At 52.8% G+C, this 26,083-nt stretch overlaps 1 protein-coding gene across 2 annotated transcripts in view; it reads left to right on the top strand.

The window, feature by feature from the left end:
* The window catches only part of PPARGC1B (PPARG coactivator 1 beta), a gene marked incomplete at both ends in the record, with an annotated part of 105,402 nt that extends 79,319 nt beyond the window's left edge, over nt 1-26,083 (top strand). The window contains 10 exons of one of the 2 annotated variants that reach the window (XM_079702767.1): nt 6,653-6,865; nt 10,180-10,296; nt 12,070-13,204; nt 14,313-14,349; nt 14,870-14,943; nt 16,096-16,879; nt 20,050-20,125; nt 22,139-22,260; nt 24,901-25,055; nt 25,983-26,083. In XM_079702767.1, coding sequence (XP_079558893.1) covers nt 6,653-6,865; nt 10,180-10,296; nt 12,070-13,204; nt 14,313-14,349; nt 14,870-14,943; nt 16,096-16,879; nt 20,050-20,125; nt 22,139-22,260; nt 24,901-25,055; nt 25,983-26,083 — 2,814 coding nt within the window. The remainder of the gene's footprint in view (nt 1-6,652; nt 6,866-10,179; nt 10,297-12,069; nt 13,205-14,312; nt 14,350-14,869; nt 14,944-16,095; nt 16,880-20,049; nt 20,126-22,138; nt 22,261-24,900; nt 25,056-25,982) is intronic. The other variant, XM_079702768.1, reaches the window with a different exon arrangement.

The raw sequence follows: 26,083 nt of genomic DNA, 5'->3' as shown, positions 1-26,083 counted from the left end.
TGAGCCAGAGCTTTATAACCATGCTGAAGCCATAATGGGAATGACTCACATTCTCTGTGGCAGGACTGTCCCTGTTTGTGTATATTAACTCGCTTAATTTTCTTAACAACTCACACACAGGAGTATAGTTATCTCCATTTTTCAATTGGAGCCTAGCGATTCTTTAAAAAGAGGCAGTGCCAAGAACTGCAGTGCGTATCTATGCATCCGCCTCTGTTCTCAGCTTTGGAGGCACATTTCCTTTAAGAAGGCCTCGAACATGGGGTAATGTGATGTCTGGGATTTGCATCAGAATAAAGTAATCCCTACATGCATTTGCGTTTGTGGGTGTGGGTGCATGGCATGGAGGGTAATAAGTGAAATATGATTGGCTACGTTGAAGCTGGGTGATGGGTACATTTGGACTCATTATTCTTTCCTTGAAATATGCTCCCCTGTAAAGATTGGAGGAAGAAGCCATAGTTCCCTGTGTCTGTCTGGCAAGATGATGATGATGTTGATGATGATGATGATGATGATGATGATGATGATGATGATGCCTGGCAATATAATAATAACAATAGCAAAAACAATAATAATAACATACCATGTGCTAAGTCAGTGTGCCATGAGCACCATCTCAAATAGTACTCCTGACAGATTGTATCATTCCTTCTAGAAATGTTTATGGAACTCCCTGTATGTGTCAGACACTGTGTTCAACAGTGGACTCTATGGTCTAGAGGGAAGACTGACCCTAGATCAGGTAATACATAAACAAACAGTGGTCACTTGTGACATGGGCACAGTAAGAATAAACCTGGGATGAGAAGAGCATCTAAAGGCTGGGTGGTCAGGAAAGGCCTTTCCGAGGAGCAGATGCTTCAGCTGAAGGAGGAGGAGCCACGTGATGAGTGAGGATCACAGAGCCAGGAAGCAGGAAAGCTTGCTGTGTCGGGACCCGAAGGGCTGGAGCAGTAGCTAAGGGGAAAGTGCCAGGAAATAGTTGGGGGGTGGAGTTGGGCTAGGAGGGGCCAGATCATGCAGGCTCTTCCGGGCCATATTAAGGAGTTGGATTTTTCCCAAGATTATTCTAACCTGTCAGTAGAAAAACTATTAGTAACCCATTTTACAGGTGAGGAAAGTGACGCTCAGAGAGGTTAGGTAACTTGCCCAAGGCCATACAGTTAGGAAGGGTCAGAGTGTAGACTCTAACACAGGACCCCAAACCCCTCGCTGTTGTATAACCTCTTTGCCAACCCTATGAGGATCAGCAGGGCTGGGCTCTGATTCTGGCTCTTTTCCAGGACCTTCATTCTTTCTCACAACAATGGGGTTAGCTACGCTATGCTACCCCTCCCTCAGAGGGGGCCAACTTCCAGGAAATGCTTTCAGGTTATGGAGAGCTGATGAGTGAGAGGGGTTTAGATGCTGTGGGGAGACCATCCCCACCTAAACTGTACAGGCCTCACCTACTCAGAGACTGGCCAGACCCACTAGTAAGCTCCTGCCAAGGTCCTACTATGTGCATGAAGTGGTCTCAGACACAAGTCAGCCTTGGTATGGCCCTTGGGCTCTTAGCACAGCAAGGAAGGTAGGAGAATCTTCACAGATGGTTAGGACTGAGGTGGAGCTCTGCCCACCCAGCCCCTCTCCCCCCCATGGCCCGCACTCCACCTCTGCTCCACCCATTACACACTGGTGCGCCTCTGTGCGGTGATTATGTGGTTTTAGTGCCTGATTCCTCCCTGCCCCCCTCCCCCATCATAAACCCCCTGAGCTTGGGGGCTGATACAGCGTTGTGCGTTGTTATATCCCCAGGGCTCTGCATGGAGCCCGGCACTGTCTTGGGGCTTAAAAAATATTTGTCATATGAAGAAATCCTTCCACACGCAGCTGTCATGTTAGCCCCTCCTAAGGCAGGTGGTCAGTCACTTCCTCTCTGGGCTCCCATCCTGTGTATGTGCATGCCTGTGACCTTCAGACTTCGAGCTCCTTGAGCACAAACAGAGTTTTGTTCTTCTGTGGGGCCCTTGCTCATCGAAAAGACTCAATCATATGTGTTGAATGAAGAAACTGATTGTAATAGTTTCCTTCCTGCCAAGGACCCGACACGACCCATTCCAGAGTCCTTGAGCCGGGATACAGGGGCCAGAGGTTCTAATACCCCCTCTGCCAGTAACTGGGACAGAGTCCTTATCTGACCAGTGGCAATCATAGAGCCATGCTGCCTTGTGTCAGAGCTGTGTTCTCACAAGTCAGGTGGTACCATCACTATGGAAACAGACAGAGTGGAGAACAGCTACCCTTACAAGAGTTGACAACTGCTTGGGGGCAGGGACAGTGCCTTCCGTTTCTGTGTGCCCAGAGTCCTAGGGCCAGGGTCACAATAGGCTAAACTTAGTAAGTATTTTTGGAGGAAGCAGGTGTTTGGTTCTATCACCGTGAGCCACGTGGCCTTGGGCTAGTAGCTCCTCACTGTTGGGCCTCAGTTTCCCCAGGTGAGAAATGAGGAACGAGCATGGATCAGATCAGTGATTCTTAAATTTGTTGTAGCGAGAGAGTCACTGGGTCCTTTTAGACCCTGATGACATCGGTGGACCCACCCCGAGAAAAAAGGAAGGGAAACTGATTTCCTGGGTTTCCTGCACCCCAGTTAAGCCCTGGAACGGCAGACGATTTCTGAGTGTTCTTCTGGCCCTGATAGCCTAAATTCTGCCCTGTGTCATTCCTTCAAGCTCCTCTAGGCACCCAGAATGAAGCGTTCTCCCTCAGGTTTCTTGCAGGTTCCTTTTCCTTCAGCCTAAGAGAGCTCAGGAAGGTTGGGGGTGGAGCCAAGTCTATTAATATCCCTTCCTCAGCTGATTAACTCTCCATTAATTTGCACTTTGTTTCTAAGCGGAGCCGGGAGAGCTGAGCTAACGGGCCGGGAAGAGGAGAGGGGTGGCTCCCTGTGATGTATTGTCCTAGGGTGCTGATGGCACGATGCCAAGGGCACAAATGGACTTTCTTCCCAGACAGGGTCAGGACCCCCAACCCTGCCTGGCTGTTCCAGGGCTGGAGCAGCCCAGGGAGGGCTGAGGAGAGAGCGGGGAGACCTTCTGTCAGTCATTTTGTTTTTACTCAACCTATTGGGGCTCCTTGGGGCCTCTGCCGTCTGGCATTCCTTTCAGCACCATGCCTGGCACCTAGTAAGTCCTTGACCATCCTCCCCAGCCCCTCCTGACTTGCTGTGTGACCTTCGCAAGTCTCTTTCCTGGACCTTCATTCCCCCCACCCCCAAAAGAATGGCAAACAGGCTTCCTCATGAGTTCCCACTGAGACGTATCTATCGGCAGTGTTGCCTGGAGGGTTGTGGTCAGAAAGGTGGAAGGAACAAGAGCCGCGTTGGTTAGCGACACGGCAGAGTGGGGGGGAGGGATGGAGACAGTAGCACTCAGGCTGCATGTTTGACATCCCTGGTCACTACGTGATCCCTGAAGGCCCTTCCAGCTCTGATAGTTGTGATAATTCAGAATATCTCTGGGCCATGCTTCTCTTCCTGTGAAAGAGGGAACCCTCATTCCATCCAGTGCTGATGACATCATTTCTGAATAACTTCCCTCTAGAATCTGTTTTTTGAGACACTAATCTCAGTCTCTCCCCAGTGGTCAGAGTTCATTGTTTGGTTCACTCATTCTTCCATTCAGCAGATCTGCCTGGAGCCTCCCATGCCCCAGGCACTGAGCTAGACCCAGGAACATTGCACAGAGCCCTTGTGTCACTGCCTCCAAACTGGCCTTCCTAGTAGCCTTTGGAGGGAAGCCAACCAGGGATCCTGTCTTCCCGTTGACCAGATATCAGCAAGGCTTAGAAGAGGGAAATGACTTGCCCAGGATCACCCTGTCATTGGCAGAGCTGCTGCCACGGTCAGCCCCAAGAGTCGTCCCTGAGCCCCAGCTCCCAAGATCTTAACTCCCCATCAGGCTGGGCAGATTGCTCTGGGAACACAGGGCTGGGATTCTGGCCTGAGGATGGGGATGAGAGGCTGCCACTTGAGCCCGATTGCGTTCCCGAGCCAGAGTTCTTGGGCCTGGATCTGCCCTTGGACTCCCATCCCCAGGGCCCAGGTCAGGCTCAACCAAAACTTTTTGACCTTTTCTTTTATTCTTAGCTCTGTTCCAAAATTACAAACACATTTTTTCTCTTCTCCCCATGTCCCCCCTTCGAATTACTCAGCTGCTGATCCGGCTGCAAGGCCTGGAACAGATTTCGTGTAGCCAAAAGGCCGTCACGACATGCGTATTTCGAATGAACTTCCTGAAGAAAGGATAAACATCCTGACCTGGGATGGGAAAGAGTGCTGGGGAAGGCATCATGTGACAGAATTGCCTCCTGCCAGAACAGGCCCAGGAGCCAGGGTTTACTGAATGAGGCGCTTGGTGCCTCACCTAATAGCAGTGTGATCTCTGTGCCCCAGGGCCGGTGGGCTGGTATCTGTCGGTGGGCTGGGAGTGTGCACGCTGACCCTTGTGTTATGTCTGAGACATCAGGGAAGGAAGCTTCTTGGTTCATGTGTGTGTGCTGTGCTCCGTGTAAGCCCTGCCTCTGCCCTGGATTTGCTGTGTGGATGAATGCAACGTACCCAGGACACATTGGTCAACCTCTATGAGCCTCAGTTTCCTCAAATGCAAAATGGTGATGGGAGTAGTATCCTTCCCCGCAGAGGTTATTGTGGGGTTTACCTGAGGCAGTATTTACAAAGCCTCTCTATTCCTCTCGTCAGCCAAATTCTTTGTCCCTGGCCTTGGCACTAGGTTTTCTCTCTGCCTGGAATCTTCTTTCCTTAGCTCTTTGCCTGGCTGGTTCCTTCTCATCTTTCAAGCCTAAGTTTCAGTATTAGCTGCTCAGAACAGCCTTCTTTGACCACTGTAAATAGCCTATGAATCTTCATCACCTTCTTATTCTCCATCACAGCTTCCTTTTATTTTTTTCCCAGGCTTTCTCACTCTCTGAAATGATCTGATTTTGTTTCCTTGTTTAATTCTTTTCTCCACTGGAGGGTAAACTCCATGAGGACAGGGGCTGTATCAGTCTTGGGATGCTGTGTCACCAGTGCCCAGACAACACCAGGCACAGAGTAGCCATTCAGTACATATGTGCTAGGAGAAGGGAGGGAAGGGGAAGAGGAGGGGAGGAATTGCCCACTGCCGCCATCATTATCATCATCACCATCATCCCCCCCCCACCATCATCATCACCATCACCATCATCATCACCACCACCACCACCATCAACATCACCATCATCACCACCACCACCAACATCACCATCATCACCACCACCACCAACATCACCATCATCACCACCACCACCATCATCACCACCACCACCACCATCATCACCATCATCCCCACCACCACCATCCCCATCATCATCACCATCATCACCACCATCCCCATCATCATCACCACCACCACCACCATCACCATCATCACCACCACCACCACCACCACCACCACCACCACCACCACCACCAACATCACCATCATACCCCCCCATCATCCCCACCACCACCACCACCACCACCACCACCATCACCATCATACCCCCCCATCATCCCCACCACCACCACCACCACCACCACCACCATCACCATCATCACCACCACCATCACCACCACCACCACCATCATCACCATCACCACCACCATCATCATCACCACCACCAACATCACCACCATCACCACCATCATCACCACCACCACCATCATCACCAACACCACCATCAACATCACCATCATCACCACCACCACCATCATCACCACCACCAACATCATCATCCCCATCTTCTTCATCATCATCATCATAGCAGGAATCATAGTAGTAGTAGTAATGGTAGTAGTAGTAGTAGTAGTAGTAGTAGTAGTAGTAGTAGTAGTCGTAGTAGTCGTAGTAGTAATGAGTGCTTGTTAGGTGCCAGGCACTGTTTTCTAAGCATCTTACATATGTTAACTCAGTCCTTGACAATAACCTTATGAAGTAGGTACTATTGTTAACAGTTGATAAATGAGAGATCTGGGATTCAGCCCCAGTTCCAGAGCCCAGGCTCCTAGCCACTGCACTAACTGCCCCTCCATGAGTGAATGAGGCAGCAAGCCCCAGGAACCCACAAGGGAATGGTAGCTGTTTTCCTCTTGCTCTGCTTTCACTGTCACGGTTGAACCTTGAAGCTTCCAGCCTTTCTACCACCTGCCTGGGCCCCAGGGTCAGAGAGACTGACCTGGGGCTACCATTGGCATAGACCAGCCTCAGGGCTCTGTCCAGGGGTTTGGACGCAGGAGGCCGTGGTGTGAAGCGGCTGTTCTTAGAGGAGGGGACGGGCGTCCCTCACGTGGACAGCCCTGGGCCTGGGGTCACATGCTGATGAGCAGCAGAGTCCAGACTGGGGCTCCTAGGCCAAGCCCCTTTCCATTTCCACCTGCTGCCTTCTCGTAAACTTCTTTGATTCTTGGAGTCCATAGCACATTTCTTGGGCATCTGCCGTCCCAGCAAACTGAGAGGATCTGAGTGGATTTGGCGGGAGCATGATGGCAGTGCAGCTGTGTGTACAGAGCAGATTTCTACACAAAGTCGCCGAGCCCAAGGCATTGACTAACCATGTCCCCTCTCTGCCTCTCTGCTCACTGCAGATAATCGACAGTGAGAATGAGGCCCTCCTGGCAGCACTCACCAAAACCCTGGATGACATCCCTGAAGATGTTGTGCATCTGGCCGCCTTCCCAGCCCTGGATGATGGAGACGCACCCTCCTGCGCTTCTGCTTCGCCTGTCCCCTCATCTGCGCCCCCCAGCCCCTCCCTGGAGAGGGCCCCAGCCTCGGCCCCTGAAGTGGATGAGCTCTCGCTGGTGAGAATCTGTTTCCAACTGAAGTGATGGTGGTGGCTTGAGATGTGGTGTCTGGTGGTAGAGGTGGTGGGTGCTGGGAAACCAGCTCCAGCCCCTGCAGGGATCTCTGTGCATCACTGGCAAGAGTTCAGGGCAGCAGCCTGGACTGGCCATGGGAGGCCTCCCTGGGCTTCGCCTGCAATGCTGTAGGCCCTTTGGGATTTCATGGATTGACCCTAAGTGTGTGTTAAACCCTTGAAATTAAATGCAAATATTTTCCTAAAGATTATGCTTACACACACAGTAAAAATTCAAGCAGGAAGTATGGATAGTTAAAAGCAAAACCTCCTTACCCATCTTATAATTGTTTTTTTCCTTCCTTAGAAGTAACCATGGCTACTGATCTGTTGTGTGACTTTCCTCTTCCACTTTTCTTTTTAACTACAAAAGGAAGCCTCCATTATATACTGCCCTGCACCTTGCTTTTCTCAAGTGAATTGTGTCTTGGGAACTCTTTCAAATGAGCAGAGGTATCTTTGTTTTATCCTTTTTGTTGGCTACATAGTGTTCCTTCATAAGGATGTACCATACTTCTTTAACCAATTCCCTGGTTGGCAGATATGTACATTGTTGCAACTCCTTTATTGTTCCATTGCTTCAGTCTGTGTCCTGTTACTGGCCTTTGCCACATGTAAGTGGATACAGTCCTAGAAAAGGAATTCCTTGGTCATAGGATATGTGGGTTTTCAGTTTAGACAAATACTTCCAGTCTGCCCTCCAAAGAGGTTGGACCGGTTCGTACTTCCACCAGCAAAAGTTAAATGCTACCTGAGTGTCCGTGGAATGTAGAAACGTACACATGGCATTGCAGGTTTCTAGGGAGAAGGTCTCAGCTTTTTCAGATTCCAAAGGGTTCCGGACCTCAGAAGTTGCTGAAAGCAGTTGCCCTTGACTCGGGCTTAGGGTGCCAGAAAGCCAGATGTGCTGTCTTGTGAAGAATAGCTCATCTGTCTTGGGTTCCTCACCTTGACACTGTAGCTCCTAGGGGCTGGCAAGACTTAGCTGGAAAATCAGAGCCTGTTGGAGGTGGAAGGGGTCTTTGGTCGTGAAGAGTTAGAGCCAGACAGGCCCTTGGTGACCATAAAGTGCGACTCTGGGGAAATTGAGGCCCAGCGAGGGGAGGGCCTCTCCCAGGGTCACACAGCAAGTTGGTGTGCCAGCAAGGACTAGAACTCAGGTACTCTGACTCCTGGTCCAGGACTCCTTTCCCTCTTTCCCACTGCCTGCAAGTTCCCCAAAGCAGTGTGAAATATTTAGTAAGCACCTATGTGTGCCGGATACAAGCATATGTTCAGTCCCACATTGTGGCTCCTGTTGATAAGTGTTGTGCTTCCTTTCAGACTAGAATCAGACCTCCTGGGTTTGATTCCCAGCCCCACCAATGAATGCTTATGTGTCCCTTAGGCACCTAGCCTCTCTCTGACCCAGCTTCCTGGTCTGTAAGGTGGGGTTAATAATAGTGCTTATCTCAAAGGCGGTTGGGAGGAGTACAGCAGATTAATACATATAAAGAACTTAGAACACAGGCTTCCCTGGTGGTGCAGTGGTTGGGAGTCCGCCTGCCGATGCAGGGGACATGGGTTCGTGGCCCGGTCCGGGAGGATCCCACATGCCGCGGAGTGGCTGGGCCCGTGAGCCACAGCCGCTGAGCCTGCACGTCCGGAGCCTGTGCTCCGCAACGGGAGAGGCCACAACAGTGAGAGACCCACGTACCGCAAAAAAAAAAGAAAGAAAGAAAGAAAGAAAAAAAGAACTTAGAACAGTGCCTGGTACAAAGAAGTGGCTCAAAAAGTGCTATCTGAGTGATAGTCCCAGCACAACTGGTGGTGGTGGTCATGGAACAAGAGGAATTCTGTATGGGACTCTGGAGAGGGACCACCCTGGAAGAGGTAGAGAGTGACCCTTGCTGGTCACCGGTTGTTCCCTCTCATGCCTTAGACGGCACTTTTGTTTCAGGCACTGGGCTAGGCACACAGGCAACAGATTCACCATCGAGACTCCCCGCATACCAACAGAGTTCTAGAAAGGCCCTGAGAATTTATACAGACACCTGGTTTTTAACCTGGAGACATGGGTCCCAGAGAGTCTACCTCTGGACTAATGGGGACCCGTGGACCTCTACATATATGTGTGTTTTTCTGAGGTCAGTAGCTTCTCTCATATTCTTAGAGGGACCCCTGAGTCAAAAGAGACCCAATCATTTAGAGAGAGAGAGAGAGAGAGAGAGAGAGAGAGAGACACACACACACACACACACACACACACACACACACACACACACTACCTTGGAGAAACCAAGGCTGGTTTCTCCCAGTCCTTTCCCTCTTCCTCAAGGCTGGGAGAGGGAAAGGACTCACCCAAGGTCTCACAGTGAGCTGGGATTGAACTGAATCAGAACCAGGTCCCTTGCCTCTAGTCTAAGAATCTTTTCCTGTCCACGCCAGAGAATCACAGATGTGTGTGTTGGTCTGGGGTTGAGGTAGGGTGGTGTGGCTCATCCAGCTCCTAGGGGAGTGGCCTTTACTTTGGTTCCCAGGCCTTTGGCAATCCTCCTGTGGGTCATGTCCCTTGAGGAAACACTTGATGCTGTAGCAAAAGCCCATCATGCTTCTTGACTTGTTCTCAACCTTGGCTGTGGTAGGATCCCTGGCGAAACCCCCAGGCGTACTCAGCTCCCTGCTTTCTTGGCTGGGATACACTGAGCACTTTTCCTCTGGGTACAGAAGCTCAGCAACTTTTATAGAAAATTTAGAAAAGCCAGACAAGCTTAAGCAGCTTCCACCTGTGTGAAAACAGCTGGCTGGGTTGGAAGTGATGTGTATATATATATTCTTGTATGATTGAATCCCAGCTCATGAAAGGTCACAGAAAGTGGTGTACGTGTACTACGAGTATATGCAGAATGTCCCAATCAAGTGTGTGCATCATATTTCAACAGTAGGATGGGTAGACATCACCCAACATCTGTCTGGGTTTCTCAAGATCACAGATATTCCCCTTAGGTTATTAACTCTCAAAAGGACTTATATTTTATTGGGATGCCTGTGGGGGTTTGGGATTGTTAGACAACCTGCTTTCTGTACTTAATATACGGGGAACATATTCTAGGTCATCAAGTGCCCTCCCTGTGTTCCGCCATGGCCCTGTGATGTTGGGGTCAGGGTGTGGTTGGTCCTAAGGGGCTGGCTCTGGGCCAGGCTTCTCCCTGAGCTGTACTTCCCCTGTCTCTGGCTGCAGCTCAGCCCCGGCTCCTCTCCTCTCTGTTCCTCCCACAGCTGCAGAAACTCCTTCTCACCACGTCCTACCCAGCCTCGACCTCTGACAGCCAGAAGGAAGGGACCGCCTGGCGCCAGGCAGGCCTCAGGTCCAGAAGTCAGCGGCCTTGGGTCAAGGTATTTCTGCATAGGCCCCCAGACCCACCCAGGCCTCTGGGGGGTCTCTGGGGAGGGCGGTGTGCACCTTTCCGCTCTTGTTAGAGGCCCTCAAGTTCAATCCACTTCCAGCTTCCCTCTTTGCTCATCACACAACCCTTGTCGCTGATATGCTGGGCACTGCTTGAGACCCAGGCCAGTCTGGGGTTCTAGAAAGAGCCTTGGGCTTGTTCATGTGCAGTTGACCCTTGAACAACGTGGGTTTGAACTGTATGGGACCACTTACACATGGTTTTTTTTCAGTAGTAAATATTACAGTACTGCAGGATCCGCAGTTGGTTGAATCCACAGATGCAGAGGAACCGTGGCTGCTGAGGGCTGACTAGAAGTCATATGTGAATTTCCCACTGCGCGGCTGTTCTACCCCCTGCAACCCCCACATTGTTCAAGAGTCAACTGTACCTCAGTGTTCCAGGCACTGTGTTAGATGTTGGGTTAGAGCAGGGACAAGGAGGATGTGGCCTGCCCTCAGGAAGCTTATGCTAATTAGGTGACAGAAGGAAACATAAGGTCCTCACTGGTACCATGGAGGCCATAAGGAGCTTGGATTTCTCTTTGTGGGGAGCCATCGGAGAGCTGAAAGCTTATCTTGAACACCCAGGAGGGAAGCAAGTCCCTTTTCCTCCTTGGGCTCCATCTTCTGAGACTTCCAAGGAGAGGTTTGAGAGGTAATTTCCCAGCGTTCCTGTTACTCAAAGCCTGCCCCCAGCCCTCCCCTCTTGTCCCCAGACACTGCTGCAGGGGACTGCTGCGGAGAGTCCCACCCCTTGGGGCAGAATCAGGATGGCATCTTTCTCAGACAGTGGCTCTGTGTAGGAGTCTGTCCCCTGCCTGGGCTCCCCTGGAGGGGTGGACCCTGTCCCTGTGCCCCCTCTCCCTACTTGTCCTGGCTGACCTCCCAAAACAGAGGTCCATCCCTCATGTTCCATTTTGTCAACAGGGCAGCAGCTAAGCTCCTTCCTGAGCCAGCCTGCCCTCTGGAGTGCTAGGGGGCACACCAGGGGCGTGAGACACCCTTGACAGCCAGTCTGGCCCCAGCAAAGAAACATTTGCACTGGGAGCAAAGCCCCTGTGTGGACCAGTGGGGGCAGATAAGGCTGGAGACAGCAGTCGGGTGGGGCTACATTGCAGAGCGCCCCTGGCCAGGGGGCCTCCCCTTTACCCCACGGGTACTGGGAAGATACTGAATTGTTCTTTTTCTTTTTCTTTTTTTAACAGCTTTATGGAGGTGCCACTTATATACCATAAAAGGCACCTGTTTTAAAAGTATGATTCAGTGATTTTTTAGTAAATTTACAGAGTCGTGCAGCCACGACCACAATCCAGTTTTAGAACATTTCCATCATCCCAGGAAGATCCCCAGTGTCCCTGTTTACAGTTAATCCCTGTTCCCACGCCCAGCCCCAGGCAACCACTAATGTACTTCCTGGCGCTCTCTGAAGGCTCCGCGCAGGGGAGTGGGGTAGTCAGAGCAAGGCTTTGGCAGTAAATCTAGAAAAGGCGATATCCATAGCTAGGAGACCTGTTAGGAGGCTGGCCATTCCTTCATTCCTCATCCCCTGAGCACTGCTAAGTGCCAGGCTCTGTGCTGGAAGCTGGGGATGAAGTGGTGAAACCTGGCAATTCTGACGATCCAGGTGAGACACGCTGGGCCTGGCCAGTGGCTGCAGGGGTGGGCAGCGGGGAGAAGCAGTGTGGGTCTCCTTCCTCACTCTGGCCTCTTTTCCTCTCCAGATGGACAGCGCCCAAGACAGGAAGGCCCCCATGATGCAGTCTCAGACCCGGAGTTGCACAGAGCTGCATAAGCACCTCACTTCGGTGCCGTCCTGCCCCCAGGCTAAAGCCCGCTCCCCTGATAGGGTCCTCCAGCCACCACCACCCCTGAGTCCCTGGGTCTCTGCCAAAGAGGATGAGGAGGCGGGTGAGGACTGCCCGAGTCCCCACCCGGCTCCAGCCTCTCCCTGGGACTCCCCAGCACCGGGCAGGGCAGACCCTGGTGCCCAGGTTTCCCAGGAGGACATGCAGGCCATGGTGCAGCTCATTCGCTACATGCACACCTACTGCCTTCCCCAGAGGAAGCTGCCCGCACAGGCCCCAGAGCCAGACCCCCAGCCCTGCAGCAGCCCCGCCAAGCAGGTCAGACCCCGGCCTCGGTGCCAGCACCCTTCCAAAGCCACCTGGGCTGAGTTCTCCATCCTGAGGGAACTTCTGGCTCAAGATATCCTCTGTGATGTCAGCAAACCCTACCGCCTGGCCACGCCTGTCTACGCCTCCCTCACACCCCGGGCCCGGCCCAGGCCCAAAGACAGCCAGGCCTCTGTGGGCCACCCCTCCCCCGTGGAGGAGGTACGGGTCGCGGCTTCACCCCAGAGCTCGGGGCCCAGACCCAGCCTGCGCCCGCTGCGGCTGGAGGTGAAAGGGCACATCAGCCGGTTGGGCAGGCTGCAGACTGAGGAGGAAGATGAGGAAGAGGAGGAGGAAGAAGAAGAAAAAGAGGAAGAGGAGGAGGAGGAGTGGGGCCGGAAAAGGCCAGGCCGGGGCCTGCCGGGGACCAAGCTGGGGAGGAAGCAGGAGAGCTCCGTGTGCCCCGTGCGGCGTTCCAGGAGGCTGAACCCGGAGCTGGGCCCCTGGCTGACGTTCACCGATGAGCCGATGGTCCCTGTGGAGCCCCAAGGGGCTCTGCCCTCACTGCGCCTGGCCCCTGAGGCCTACCACGTGGAGGGGGAGCTGGGCAGCCCCGCGGACGAGGACAGTTGCCAAGACCAGCAGCTCCGACGGGGACCCCAGATCTCAGCTCTGGAGAGCCCCTGTGAGAGCGGGTGTGGGGACACCGATGAGGACCCCAGCTGTCCACAGCTCTCTTCTGGAGGTAGTCGGAGTCGGTGGTCCGAGAGAGGGGGCAGGGCCAGGGTGTGGCAGACCCTACTGCCCGGGAGCCAGGAGCCCTGGGTTGGGCAAATTCCTCTCCCTCTCTGGCTCTCAGCTTCCCTTCCTATACAGTAGGCTAGTTGGGCAGATCTTCAGGAACCTCCTACACATCTCTGAGTTTCTCATCATGCATGGGCCAGGTGTCCTTAATGAACGAGGAGCAAGATGCCTGCCTTCTTGGGGCTTGTGTTTCAGTGGGAGAGACAGGCAATCAAAAAGTGAGCAAGGGGGGCTTCCCTGGTGGCGCAGTGGTTGAGAGTCCGCCTGCCGATGCAGGGGACACGGGTTCGCGCCCCGGTCCGGGAAGATCCCACGTGCCACGGAGCGGCTGGGCCCGTGAGCCATGGCCGCTGAGCCTGCGCGTCCGGAGCCTGTGCTCGGCAATGGGAGAGGCCACAACAGTGAGAGGCCCACGTACCGCCAAAAAAAAAAAAAAAAAAGAGCAAGAAAGGAAAAGTGATTATAAATTGTGATAAGTGCTCTAAAGAAGACTTCTTGGGTAGCAATGTGATGGAGGGTGTGAGTCTATAAATTCAGCTCCACAATGAAGTGACATTTTAAATGGTAACAATAGTGGGGATAATAATACAGCAGTTATCTGTTATGCACTCGCTATGCCAGGCTTGGTCTAAGACTTAACACGGATTATCCCCATTGATCCTCACAGGAAGCCCGTGTGGTGGGTGCTGTTTTAATTCCCGTTTTAAGACACAGAAGCAAAGGCACAGAGATAGCTAATGGTCGGTAGCCACTGGCCTTGGAAGCTGGAATGCTTCACCATTGTGCTACACTGATTGGCCAGAAGGGGTCGCCCTGGTGCCCATCAACTCTGCAGAATCAGTAGATCTGCCAGCTGTTAATGTTGCCGAGTCTGGGGGAATGAAGGTGGATTTGAGTTGTTCCTGCCAGTCTGTAAAAGTGGCAGAGGCTTTTGGGTCACACGCCTGAAAGAAGCTGTGCTTGGTACCGATGAAGTTCAGAGGGAAACATCTGCTAGCCATGCCATGTTGGGGAAAATCTTATTTTTTTCTTTTTTGTCTTCTTTTCAGACTCTCCCAGGTGCCTCATGCTGGCCTTGTCGCAAAGGTAGATTTTTAGAAATTGTTGATTTATGACTCCAGGACACCTTATCTTGTTGGGTGTAGGGTGGTTCATCGGCCCCTGAGCCTGGTCCTGTCCCCACACCCCTGCCCTCATTGCCATATGGGACTCTTAGGATCTGGGCTCCCTTGAAAGGGAGTTTGTTTTTAGAAGTAGGCCCAGGGGAAAGATGGAGAATTTCATGGGGAAAAATTGATAATGCTGTGTGGCTTTGGGCAAGTGTCTTCTCCTCTCTGGGCCTCAGGTGTTCCATCATAAAATAAGGAGGCTGACAATGCTTGTCCTGTCTCTACCTCCCTCAAGTCTCTCCCGTGTCTCCTAAAAGAGCTGTACAGCTTTGATTTCCTCCAACAACCAGGAGAGAGTTCCCCTGAAAATTCTCCCCAGGCATCGCTTTCGTGGGCAGCAGAACCAGGGTCTGGCACAATGTCCCCTTGCCTTCCTGCCATGCTCGGGGAGGTGGAGCCTGCTGCTGACTGACTTCTCTCCTTCCTGTGCTCCCCAGCCCCACTGGCGACCCTCCTTTTGGCAAGAAGAGCTTCGAGCAGACCTTGACGGTGGAGCTCTGTGGCACGGCAGGTGAGCCGGGGGCTCAGCTGGTGGGGTGCCCTTGGGGATGCAGCCCCTCGGGCAGTTAGGGAGTACCCCATCAAGCCTTCCTTGCCACCGCTGCACAGGCTACGCCGGGTCTTGAGCTATACATTGAGGGCGTTATAAGGAGAGTCAGGGCCCAGGCTCAGCTGTTTAGCTGCCAACAGTTGGCACATGACCTGACATAAAAAGAGACACGTGTCTTCCCCTGAAGGAGCCCACAGTCTTATGTGGGCGACAGACTCACACCATGACAAGTACTGTTTGATATGTGCTTGTTCCAGAGACCGTGCAAGAGCTCTGGGAGCACAGAGGAAGGGGAAGAGTGGGGAGGGGCAGGATGTGGCTTGAGAAGATTCACAATGTACCCAGAGCAGCAGACATTTGAGCTGGGCTTGCAGGATGTGTAGAAGTTGGAGAGACAAAAAAAAAAAAAAAAGGGAAGGGTATCCCCGGCCGCAGAATTGGCATGATCAGAGGCACCGAGGAGCGGCAGTATAGGTGCATCAGAGGAGACTGGCCACCCGGTGTTGCTCTGTGGCAGAACTGGGGGGTCAGGCAAACACAACCACCAAAGGCTGAGAGGAATGCCAGGCCGAAGGGGTTCGTCTAGATCCTGTGGGCTTCAGGAGCACCAGAAAGGAAGAGCTCTCTGGCTGATGCCCAGGGGATGATGGAGTCCAAGGTCAGTTGCAGGACCACTAAGGTCACTGTGGTGGTCAAATCCAGGTGGGAGATTTTACCTATGGTACCTGCCCCCTCTGCACCCTGGGAGACTTCAGAGGCATTTGGAATGACCAGTGGGAGGGCTCGTGGAATGGTTGGATGTGGAGCAGGAAGAGAGATCTTGGATGATCTGGAGGCTTTGGCTGCCGTTGCCAGACTACAGAAGGGATGGCAAAGGGCTTTCATCACATGCCAGCTCTGAAAAATTACTGATGGACTGTGTGAGAAGGAGTCCCAGGCTACGTCCAGGCTCAAGTCAGCAGTGCAGTGATCGATTAGTGATGCCTGCCATCCATTGGCTCTGGGGAGTGGTGACACATATGCTACTTCTCTGCCATCCCAAACTAGGGTTTCAGTGTTCCTTGGAGAAGTGATCTGTCTCTGCCTCACATGTGTTTCCTCTTGCTTGGGTAGGACTCACTCCGCCCACTACGCCTCCGTACAAGCCCACAGAGGAAGACCCCTTCAAGCCAGACATCAAGCACAGCTCAGGCAAAGACATAGCTCCCACCCCGGAGGTTCCCCAGCTCAGGGCCGCCACAGAGGCTGCCCACAAGCTGCCAAAGAAGCACCCAGAGCGGAGCGAGCTCCTGTCCCACCTGCGGCATGCCACAGCCCAGCCAGCCTCCCAGGCTGGTCAGAAGCGCCCTTTCTCCTGTTCCTTTGGAGACCACGACTACTGCCAGGTGCTCAAGCCAGACGGCGCCCTGCAGAGGAAGGTGCTGAGGTCCTGGGAGCCATCTGGGGTCCACCTTGAGCACTGGCCCCAGCAAGGGGCCCCGCGGGCTGAGGCACAGGCCTCTGGCAGGGAGGAAGATGGGAGCTGTGATGTCGGTGCCCCCACCAAGGACAGTACGCTGCTGAGAGACCACGAGATCCGCGCCAGCCTCACTAAGCACTTTGGCCTCCTGGAGACAGCCTTGGAGGATGAAGACCTGGCCTCCTGCAAGAGCCCCGAATACGACACCGTCTTTGAGGACAGCAGCAGCAGCAGTGGCGAGAGCAACTTCCTCCTAGAGGAGGATGACGAGGAGGAGGATGATGAAGAGGACTCAGGGGTCAGTCCCCCTCGCTCTGACCACTGCCCCTACCAGAGCCCACCAAGCAAGGCCAGTCGGCAGCTCTGTTCTCGCAGCCGCTCCAGCTCTGGCTCCTCGTCCTGCCGCTCCCGGTCACCAGCCACGCGAAGGACCTTCAGGTATGGATAGACGGGTGGCCTCAGGATGGATGGTGGACCCCTGAGGACCCCCCAGTTTCAGGATGTCAGGGGAGAGAGGAGCCCTGAAACTGGGGCTGCGTCTCCCTGTGTGGTCAGTGTCCTGGTCGGAGCCCTGGAGGTGGACTCCTTGGGGAGTTGTGGGCAAGTCCTGTATCCAGGCAAAGCCTGCTGTGTGGCAGTCAGGAGCGGCCCAAATCTCCTGGCCTCGGGGGAGGAAGAAAACCCACTTTCTGGCCTATTGTGGCCTGATATCTAAATGAACATGCCCCTTATTCATCTGTTTCTGTTTTTATATTTGTAAAACGGATAGGTTTTTGTGTAAACATATACAGTTAACCCTTGAACAAGGGGAGAGTTAGGGGCACCAATCCTCCCTACAGTCAAAAATCCCGTGTAATTTATAGTCGGCCCTCCTTGTCCGAGGTTCCTTCGTATCCGCAGATTCAACAACTGCTGACAGTGTAGTACTGTAGTATTTACTGTTGAAAAAAAAATCCCAATGTAAGGGGATCCACAGAGTTCACATCCATGTTGTTCAAGGGTCAAAATACCCACACAGTGTAATACCTATGTGATGTTTACATGTGAAAGAAAGATTAGCATAATTCTAATCTATGTTCAAAAAAAAAAAAAAGTACCGGGATTTAAAGCAGTGATAAGTTTTATTCCCATTTCTCAGTGCTGCTGAGTTGCACAGTGTCTTCCGGCAGTCAGCTGCCCCCGTGGGAGCTCTTTTACCTTCGCACAGGGATGATGTGTCATGAGCCTGTTTGCTCTTACCATCTTTGCTCACTGAACCGGACTGTAGAAGGAGCTGGTCCAGAATTCCGTGGGGGGCTGGGCAGAAAGAATGGAAGTTTGGCATATTTTGGTGGAGATAGATTGCTTCTCTCCCTGCTCACAGCAGGACCTGGCTCTTCCTGGGGGAGGCCTGAGGAGGGTGGGTGCAGGTCCCAAACCCTCTGCCCGAGATGCACCTGAGTGACCACCAGATGGTGCTCTTGGATCCGGAGCAGTGCAGAGTCACCAGGAGGCCTTGTTACCACGCAGATGGCAGGGCCCCACCTCCTGAATGTCTGGTTTTGTAGGTCTGGGGGTGGAGGTGGAGAATTTGCATTTCTAACAAGTTCCCAGGGAATGATGACGTTGCCAGAGTGCCATGCTCTGAGAAGCAGAATTCAGGTAATAGAAAGATAGCTTTTCTTAGGAAAATTCCGCTTTATATTTCCTTATCTATACCAGTAGCACTTAACTGAAAATCTGATTAAAAGCAAAGCCTCCTTTCCCCATTAAAATGAGCATAGACGTCTAACTGAGCATTCAATTTTAGGGGATTTGTGGACTCCCCAGACTCTAACGTGCTGAAGCCCTGAACTATCTGTCACTCGAAATGAATTTATTTTGAGCAATTTCTCTAAAAGCCCTTCTACGTAATAAGCCAGGACGATCAGTCAGAGCCATCTTCCGTCAGACCTCTCTGAGCCCTCCTTCCAGCTCCGTTCTCCTTTCTCCAGGGGTCGCTGTGAGCTAGCCCACCTGTGTTCTCATTAGGCAGTTTCCTCTGCAGCATCTGCTCAGAAGCTGCTACGGTTCTTGTCCTGTTGAAGCGCATCCCCCAAGGCAGGAGCTGGAGTTTCTCAGCCTCCTTCCCCTCCTGAGCTGTTCAGGGCCTGTACCCATGGGCTTGTCTGCAAAGAGAAACCCCCATGGATTCTCCTCTTCCTCTTCTCCCTTTTGGGCCAAGTTCAGGGCTGGCTTTCTCGGCCACTGGAGAAAGTTAATTGGTTAACTTGGTTCCTGTTCAGCTGCCTGGCAGAGCTGGGTGGCTGGTAAACCTGAAAAACTAGTCATCAGTCTTCTCCAGACCAGCATTTCTTTACCTGTGCTTCTGCTACCAAACAGCAGTCAACAGGAAGCACTTTGAGCTGGTTTAACAAGCCCCACAGCACCTTCCGGTCACTCTCAGCTCTTCATGGGGGGAGGCTGCCAATTCCATTGCAAATGGATGGCGATACTATTATTGTATAGTACTTTAAAGTTTGCAAGTCACATCCCTTTCTTTTACCCTATGTGAGCTTCACAGATGTACTTGGAAGGGTGTGTCTGCCTCTTATCCCCATTTTATAGATGAGGAAGCTGAGGCTCAAAGACGTTCAATAGAAAAATATAGCCAGCAAGTACTGAGCTGTTCCTGGGCTAAGCATTTATGGGCATGTTCTGATTTGATCCTTCCAAATGGCCTAGGAGGCAAATACAATTGATTCTCCCTAGTTTACAGGTGAAGAACTGGAGCTGAGGTGGCTTAAGTAGCCAGCCCAAGGTCACCAGCAGGGAGGTGGTAGAGTCAGCATTGGAACGCTCTCTGACTCCGGAGCCCCTGCTCTCATCCTCTGCTTTATTCCCAAGGACGCAGACAGCGTGTGGCCGAGTTGGGACTCACCCACGCCCCACACGCCTTGCTGCTTCCACTCCAGCAGCCTGGCCCTCAGGAGGAGAGGGCAGTGTGCAGACAGTCAGGAGGGCGCAGGCGCGCGGCACCCAGGAGCCTCTCAGGCTGTGCATCTGGGCTGACTGGCCTGCTGGCCCCCAGGACCTGGGGGGCTGTGATGGCTGCTGGGGCTGCTGCCTGGCCAGGCTCCAAGCACTGGAGGGAGAGCAGTGGGTCTGGAATCAGCAGACCTCCTGCTAGCTCTGGCTTCCTTACTTTTTTAGCTTTGCGCGAATTTCATACGGAACCTGAGCCTCAGGATTTTCATCTGGAAAGTGGGGAAACATGATACCTCAGAGGATGGTTTTTTTTTCATCAGGTCAAATACCATAAGGAAGCGAGAGGGCCTTTCCACCCCCATTGGCATAGAAAGGTTCACAAGGGTTATGATTAGCAAAGTGGTGGTTCTCAGTGATCTCGTCCCAGAAGCTGGCAGAAGGTATGTGTCGGTCACGTGTTCAGACCCACAGGCGACCCCGGGCGGTCACCGCTAAGGGGGAAAGCCGGGCTCCCTCAGGAGGACCTTCTCATAGTTCTGCCCTCACGAACGAGTCCGAAAGAAGCGGAGGAAGCATCCCTTGCCTCCTGAGCAAGTCCTTCCCCCGTCCCCCTGTGGTTCCTGCCGAGAGTGAGTGCCTCTGCTTTGCTTGTTCACTGACAGATGTGAGAGCAGAGGGTCGTGTTCAGACAGAACGCCAAGTGCCCGGCACACCAGGAAGCGGCGGGAAAAGGCCATTGTAAGTGAAATGGGGCCCCAGAGGCCAGAGTGAATGGGGATGAGCAGGGGCGTCAGGAAGTGCTAGGGCTTCGTAGACCTGAAGCCCTTTGAGGTCACCTGTGGCCTGCAGGAGGTAGTTGTATTTCTCTCATTTAAAAAAGCACAGGGGTCACCAAAGGGCATCAAAGGTGGCACCGTGCAAAATGCAGCCAAGGGACTGGCTGGGAGGTGTGCAGTTGGTGAGCACGTAGGGCTCAGCATCAGAGGCTTGACAGGGCCCGGGGGACAGGCGGTGATGGGGGAGCAGAGCCGGCCCTGCTTCCACTTCGGTGTGACCGTCAGTTGCTCCCCAGCTTCCCTGAGCCTCAGTTTACTCATCTGTACACAGGGTCCCCCGGTGCGATCGGGGCTAAGGGACCAAGAGAGACTGTCCCTTCCTCCTGATCCGTCTCCCTAATCTTCTCCCAGAGTTAGTCCAGAGGCCAGGCTGTGCCTGGTGGACCCACTGCAAAGCACCCTGTAGGGAAAATTCATCAGGAAGCTGCGGTGAGGAGCTGGACTCATCTCCTCCATATCACTTAGAAAGGAGGGAAGGGAAAGTAAGACAGAAGCACGAACAGACAGACAGACTCTCACTGGATTGTCCACCTCCCCCCCAGCATGGTGCTTCAGGGAAGGGAACACATGAGGTATGCCTACCCCAGAGGTACGCATGCAGCTGTCTCGAAGCAGGTACTTAAAACCATGTGGAGCGTCTTCTTGGAATCCATGTGTGACCATTCAGCAGTTGTGACATACCCTGTTCTAGGTGCTGGATGACACGAGTGAACGAGACAAACAAGGTCCCCACTTCCCATGGTTGGGCCAGAAGGGAGAGAGAGACAACAGACTCATAAACAAATCAATAAACACTAACTACAGATTGGGAGGTGATGAAGTTAATCATGTCATGACTAAAATGTCTGAAACAGTCGTGTTTTGACTGGTGGGGCTGATGTATTTATATGGTCGTCTAGGAGGGGCATCTTCAAGGAGCTGGGCCCCAAGGGATGAAAGGAGCCAATGAAGCAAAAATTCTAGAGGACAGTGGGGCAGAGGCAGGAAAGAGCCTTGGGAATTCAAGGTGCCGGAGGAGGCTGGGAGAGGACATTGCTACACGCAGCTGAACCTAGGCCATCCTAGGGAGCGTGCACAGTTCCTGTGACCGTACAGCAGCGCCCTGCTGCGGGCCCTTGCTTTCCTCCCTGCCCTCAGTGGCACAGAAGGGGATGGCTGGAGAATCACAGGCCTTAACCTGTTCCGGAGAAAGCCCATCTAAACCAGAACCTGGTGATTGTGCCCACAGGAGCACAGCTGGAGTTTCTCCAACAAATCAAAGCCACTCTTCCCATAGCTGTGGCTTTAACTTCCAATCACAGACGGTAGAGGAGGAGGGGAGGTTCCAGCTGGGCTTCCCCTCTCCCCTCCCCCTGCTGGGCAGTTCTAGGGGCCTGGCACCAAGCTCACCTGAAGGTCACCTCTTGGTCACAGTGTCTACACAGTACCCTGGCAGAACCAAAGATGATGGTGGCTCCAAGCCCTATGCCCCTGTCCCATTGCTTTTTTCCCAGCCCACTCTAACCCGTAGCGACCCGGCCCCCAGTGCTCGTCCATTACCATCCTCGGACCTCCCCCACTACCAGAAAAAGTCAGACTCAGAACAAATACAGAAGCCACTCAGTGTGCAGTTACATCAATAGTGACGGCTCCCTCTCCCGTCTGCGCCCAGTCTCTGCTCATTCCCTTCAAGTAAACAGCTGCTTCCTTTGGGGCCACTTCCCCATCCGATGCTAAACAGCCCCCTCCTCTCACAAGGCAGGTCCTCTGGGATAGTGACTGTCATTGTCCTCTCTCTGACTCCAGCCCCAGCTGGTGTTGCTTGCTTAGCCAGGTGATGTGGATTGGGGACGAGGACTCCATGGGAGCCCGCCACCAAGGGGGCTCCAGGAAGCCAGGCAATGATGACGGGTCCCTCTGTGTCCCCCTCGGGCAGGGTGAAGGCCGCGTGGTGTACGTTCGAAATCTCTCCAGTGACATGAGCTCCCGTGAACTGAAGAGGCGCTTCGAGGTGTTTGGCGAGATTGTGGAGTGCCAGGTGCTCACGAGAAGCAAGAGGTGAGTCAGGCTCTCGCAGAGGAGGGGAGTGGAGGGCACAGAGGTTCCAATTCAGGTCTGGAAGCATAAAAGATGCCTGAGAAGATTTGCAGAACAAATCTACTGCCAGCTCAGGGGAAGGAAGGACCGGTAACCATCATGCAACCCAGTAATAGCAGGGAACATGTACTGATATTTTGCTAAAGTGCGAGCCAATTTCCATGCATTCTTTTACTTAACTTTCCAACTTGCCTGTGATGTATGCACTCTTACTCTTTCTATTGCTCTCCTTTCTGGGGGGCTCAGACAAGTTAACTGAATAGCTACCTAGTGGCAGAGCCAGATCTGCAGCCCATGTGTCAGCTTCTGGTTTTCCATCCTAGACCCTGGTACAGGGCTGCAAAAAGCTCCTGGTGGCTGAAGGCACGCTTGCATTGCAGTCTTACTTCGCTGCAAGCCCCACGCTGCTCCATCCCTCTGTTCCTCTGCAGCTACGGCCCAGGTATCTCACTCACCTGGGGAAGCAGTGTTTCATCTGTCAGGGGATCTGCAAGAGTAGGTTGCATATAAATGCACAACTTAGATGTCAAAGCTTTGTCGGTTTTGAAATAATTCTAAAGTATCTCCCATTATACTTGCAAACTAAGTTATTAAGTTTTTAAAATTCTAATTTAATAATAATTTTCAAAAACTTCAGCGAGAAAACAGTTTCTGCATAAGAATCATTACACATCTCACATCCCTTAGGGTGGCTACAGAAAATAACAAGTGTTGGTGAGGATGTGGAGAAATTAGAACCTTGCTCACTATGGGTGGGAATATAAAAGGTGCAGACACTGTGGAAAACGGTATGGAGATTCCTTAAAAAATTAAACATAGAATTACCATTTTATCCAGCAATTCCTCTTCTGGGTATATAATCAAAAGAATTGAAAGGAAGATCTTGAAGAGATATTTGCACATCCATGTTCATAGCACCATTATTCACAATAGCCAAGAGGTGAAAACAACCCAAGTGTCCGTTGACAGATGAATGGATAAACAAAATGTATATGCATGCAATGGAATATTAGTCAGTCTTAAAAAAGGATGGGCATCAGTCCTGTCACATGCTACAGCATAGATGAACCTTGAAGACATTATGCTAAGTGAAATAAACCAGTCACAAAAAGACACATATTGTGTGATTCCCCTTACATGAGGGATCTAAAGTAGTCAAATTCATAGAAACATAAAGTAGAATGGTGGTGGCCAGGGGCTAGGAAGAGGGAGTATAGGGAGTTGTTGTTTAATGGGTACAGGGTTTGTTTTGCAAGATGAAAAAGTTCTGGAGACCCATCACACAAACTTAACACAACGGAACCGTACACTTCAAGATGGTAAATTTTATGTTACGTGTTTTTATCATAATTTTTTAAAAAAGTCATTACACAAATAGACCTGTTTTAAGTTCTGTGCAGTCTTCAGGATGTCAAATGAAGATAACCTGTAAAAACAAAGCAATCAAATTAATCTCTAAGGAGAAGGGTCAATTTGTTAAGATTTAAAAAGCATGCATGAGTCTCAGACATTTAAAGAATCAGAAGGGTCCCAACTTCGGCCTGGTTCAGAGAGGTGTCAGGAAATGTGATACAGCTGAGTGTTTACAAGGCATCTGCTGTCACTAGGCCTGTGCTAAGTAGTAGGAGGGTCCACATGGTCGCTGTCCCTGAGGAGTCTGTCTGGTAGATGGGTAGGTCGGGGTTCGTTCTCTTGTTGTTTGTGGAACTGATGAGTCAGGGGTAGAGCTGACTTTAGGTCCCCCTCACCTCGGCATCCTTCTCAGGCAGGCTTCCCTCCTGGTAGCAAAGTGGCTGCCTCCAGCTCTAAGTTTGTCTCCTCCTCGGGGAAGCAGGAGTCTCCCTCACGGTTCCAGCAAAGACGTGGGATGGAGTCTTTGGGGTTCTGCTTTGGCTGACAGGTTCATCCTTGAACAAATCACTGTGGCCAAGGAGGGCCACCGTTGTGTGACTTACCCTGGCGCCCTGAGCCCAGCTGAGCACAGGGCGCTGTTGTCAGAGGAGGGGGAGTGGAGGCTGAGCAAGCAGGCACGACACGTCTCCCATGAAGGATGAGATGTGTACGGAGTACCATCGATCTCGGGGAAGGTGAAGGCCAAGTTAGCAGCCAAGGAAGGGCTAGCTGAGGCTGGCTTTGAAGGGTGCGGGACTGGTAGGATGGGGGCATAGGTGTGGCAAATCCTAGAAAATGGGAATCCTGAGGGAAATAGAGGAGAGTGTGAAGAGGATCAGCTTTTGTGGCGGGAGGCCTGAGTTTACTTCCCTGATCTGCCACCTGTCTTTGGGCAGATTCTGAACTCAGAGCCTGTTTCCTCACCCCAGAGGGGGGAGATGACAACAGCCCCCCATCACAGGGGGGTCTGAAGAGCGTGTGGGGCGATGGGTGGTGGCCAGCCCCGGGCAAACATGCAGTAAATTGCCTGCTCTTACTATTACTCCGTTGTGCAGGTCAGCCCCGTGACTGTCATTGTGTCTATCAAGGGGCCATGCGAGACAGTTATGGAGTCATCGTGGCTTTCCACTCCTCACCTAGTGGCGGGTGGTCTGACGATGTCAACCGAGCTGGCCCAGTGACACGCTCCCCTTGTCCTCTCCCCACCAGAGGCGAGAAGTACGGCTTCATCACCTACCGGTGTTCTGAGCACGCCGCCCTCTCTCTGAGGAACGGCGCTGCCCTGCGGAAACGCAGCGAGCCCTCCTTCCAGCTGAGCTACGGGGGGCTCCGGCACTTCTGCTGGCCCCGCTACACTGACTACGGTGAGTACGTAGGCCCCGCACATCCCAGTCAGACCCAAAACGTCAGGGGCAGTGACCTCCTTTATTGAAACCTAAAGCCCCCTCTGGACACGGCTCCCACACCCGGACTCCCCTGTGCTGGTGAGTATAACTTGGCAGCCATTTGGCCCAGAGGCTGGCCTCTGGTGCATCTTGTCCTGTGCCAGGACTGCTACCAAAGAGATGAAGCCTCTCGTGGCCTCTTGGAAGGTCCAATCTCGTGTTCACAGCCACCTGGCAGAACCATGGCTACCGTCTCTTTGACCTCACAGGGCCAGTAGCTGACCTGCCCCCTTGAGGGGCATCCATGGCGGCCCCGACAGGCAGCAGCCTTGTCCATTAATGGGCCGCAGTGAAACTATTGTCACCATGCCTAGCTGTCTGGGGACAAGTCAATGAAGAAGGACAAAGTACCATTTAGGAGAGAGTTCTTTGTAGGGGAGAGTCCGGTGCAGCCTCCAGAGCGCAGGGCTGAGTGTCAGGAGACCCTGGAGGCGCCCGGCCAGGCTGCACTCCTGACTGCATGTCCCCCGCGGGGACCCAGTTCCCTGGCCATGCGCTGAGGGGTTCATAGTTTCATTGGCTGCCTTACGTGACCTCCGCACTGGTTTCCTAATGGGCAAGAAACTGTTAAGGGAAGTAGAATTAGAGGCTTTTAAAGGAGCTGGAAAGGAGCTCTGGGGGACTCTGCTTCAGACCTCCTCATCCTACAACCAGGGCGGCCGAGGCCCTGAGACACTGCTCACACGACAGAGGTGTCCCAGCAGGAGGGCAGAGCCCGGAGCTCTCTGAGGCCTCGGGCCGCATCCGCTCTGTGGTGCTGACCCCGGCGGCAGAGTTCCTGGTCCGCGGGCCTTTCTGAGCTGCTCGCTGCCTTCCCCTCTCACTGCCTCCTCCACCCCCACCCAGATTCTAATTCAGAAGAGGCCCTGCCTGCGTCAGTGAAAACCAAGTACGAAGCCATGGATTTTGACAGCTTACTGAAGGAGGCCCAGCAGAGCCTGCACTGA

The sequence above is a fragment of the Hyperoodon ampullatus genome (assembly GCF_949752795.1).
Source record: "Hyperoodon ampullatus genome assembly, chromosome: 4".
Classification (NCBI taxonomy): domain Eukaryota; kingdom Metazoa; phylum Chordata; class Mammalia; order Artiodactyla; family Ziphiidae; genus Hyperoodon; species Hyperoodon ampullatus.
The sequence above is the reverse complement of the archived record's forward strand: the minus strand, read 5'-3'. Positions and strand labels throughout refer to the sequence as shown.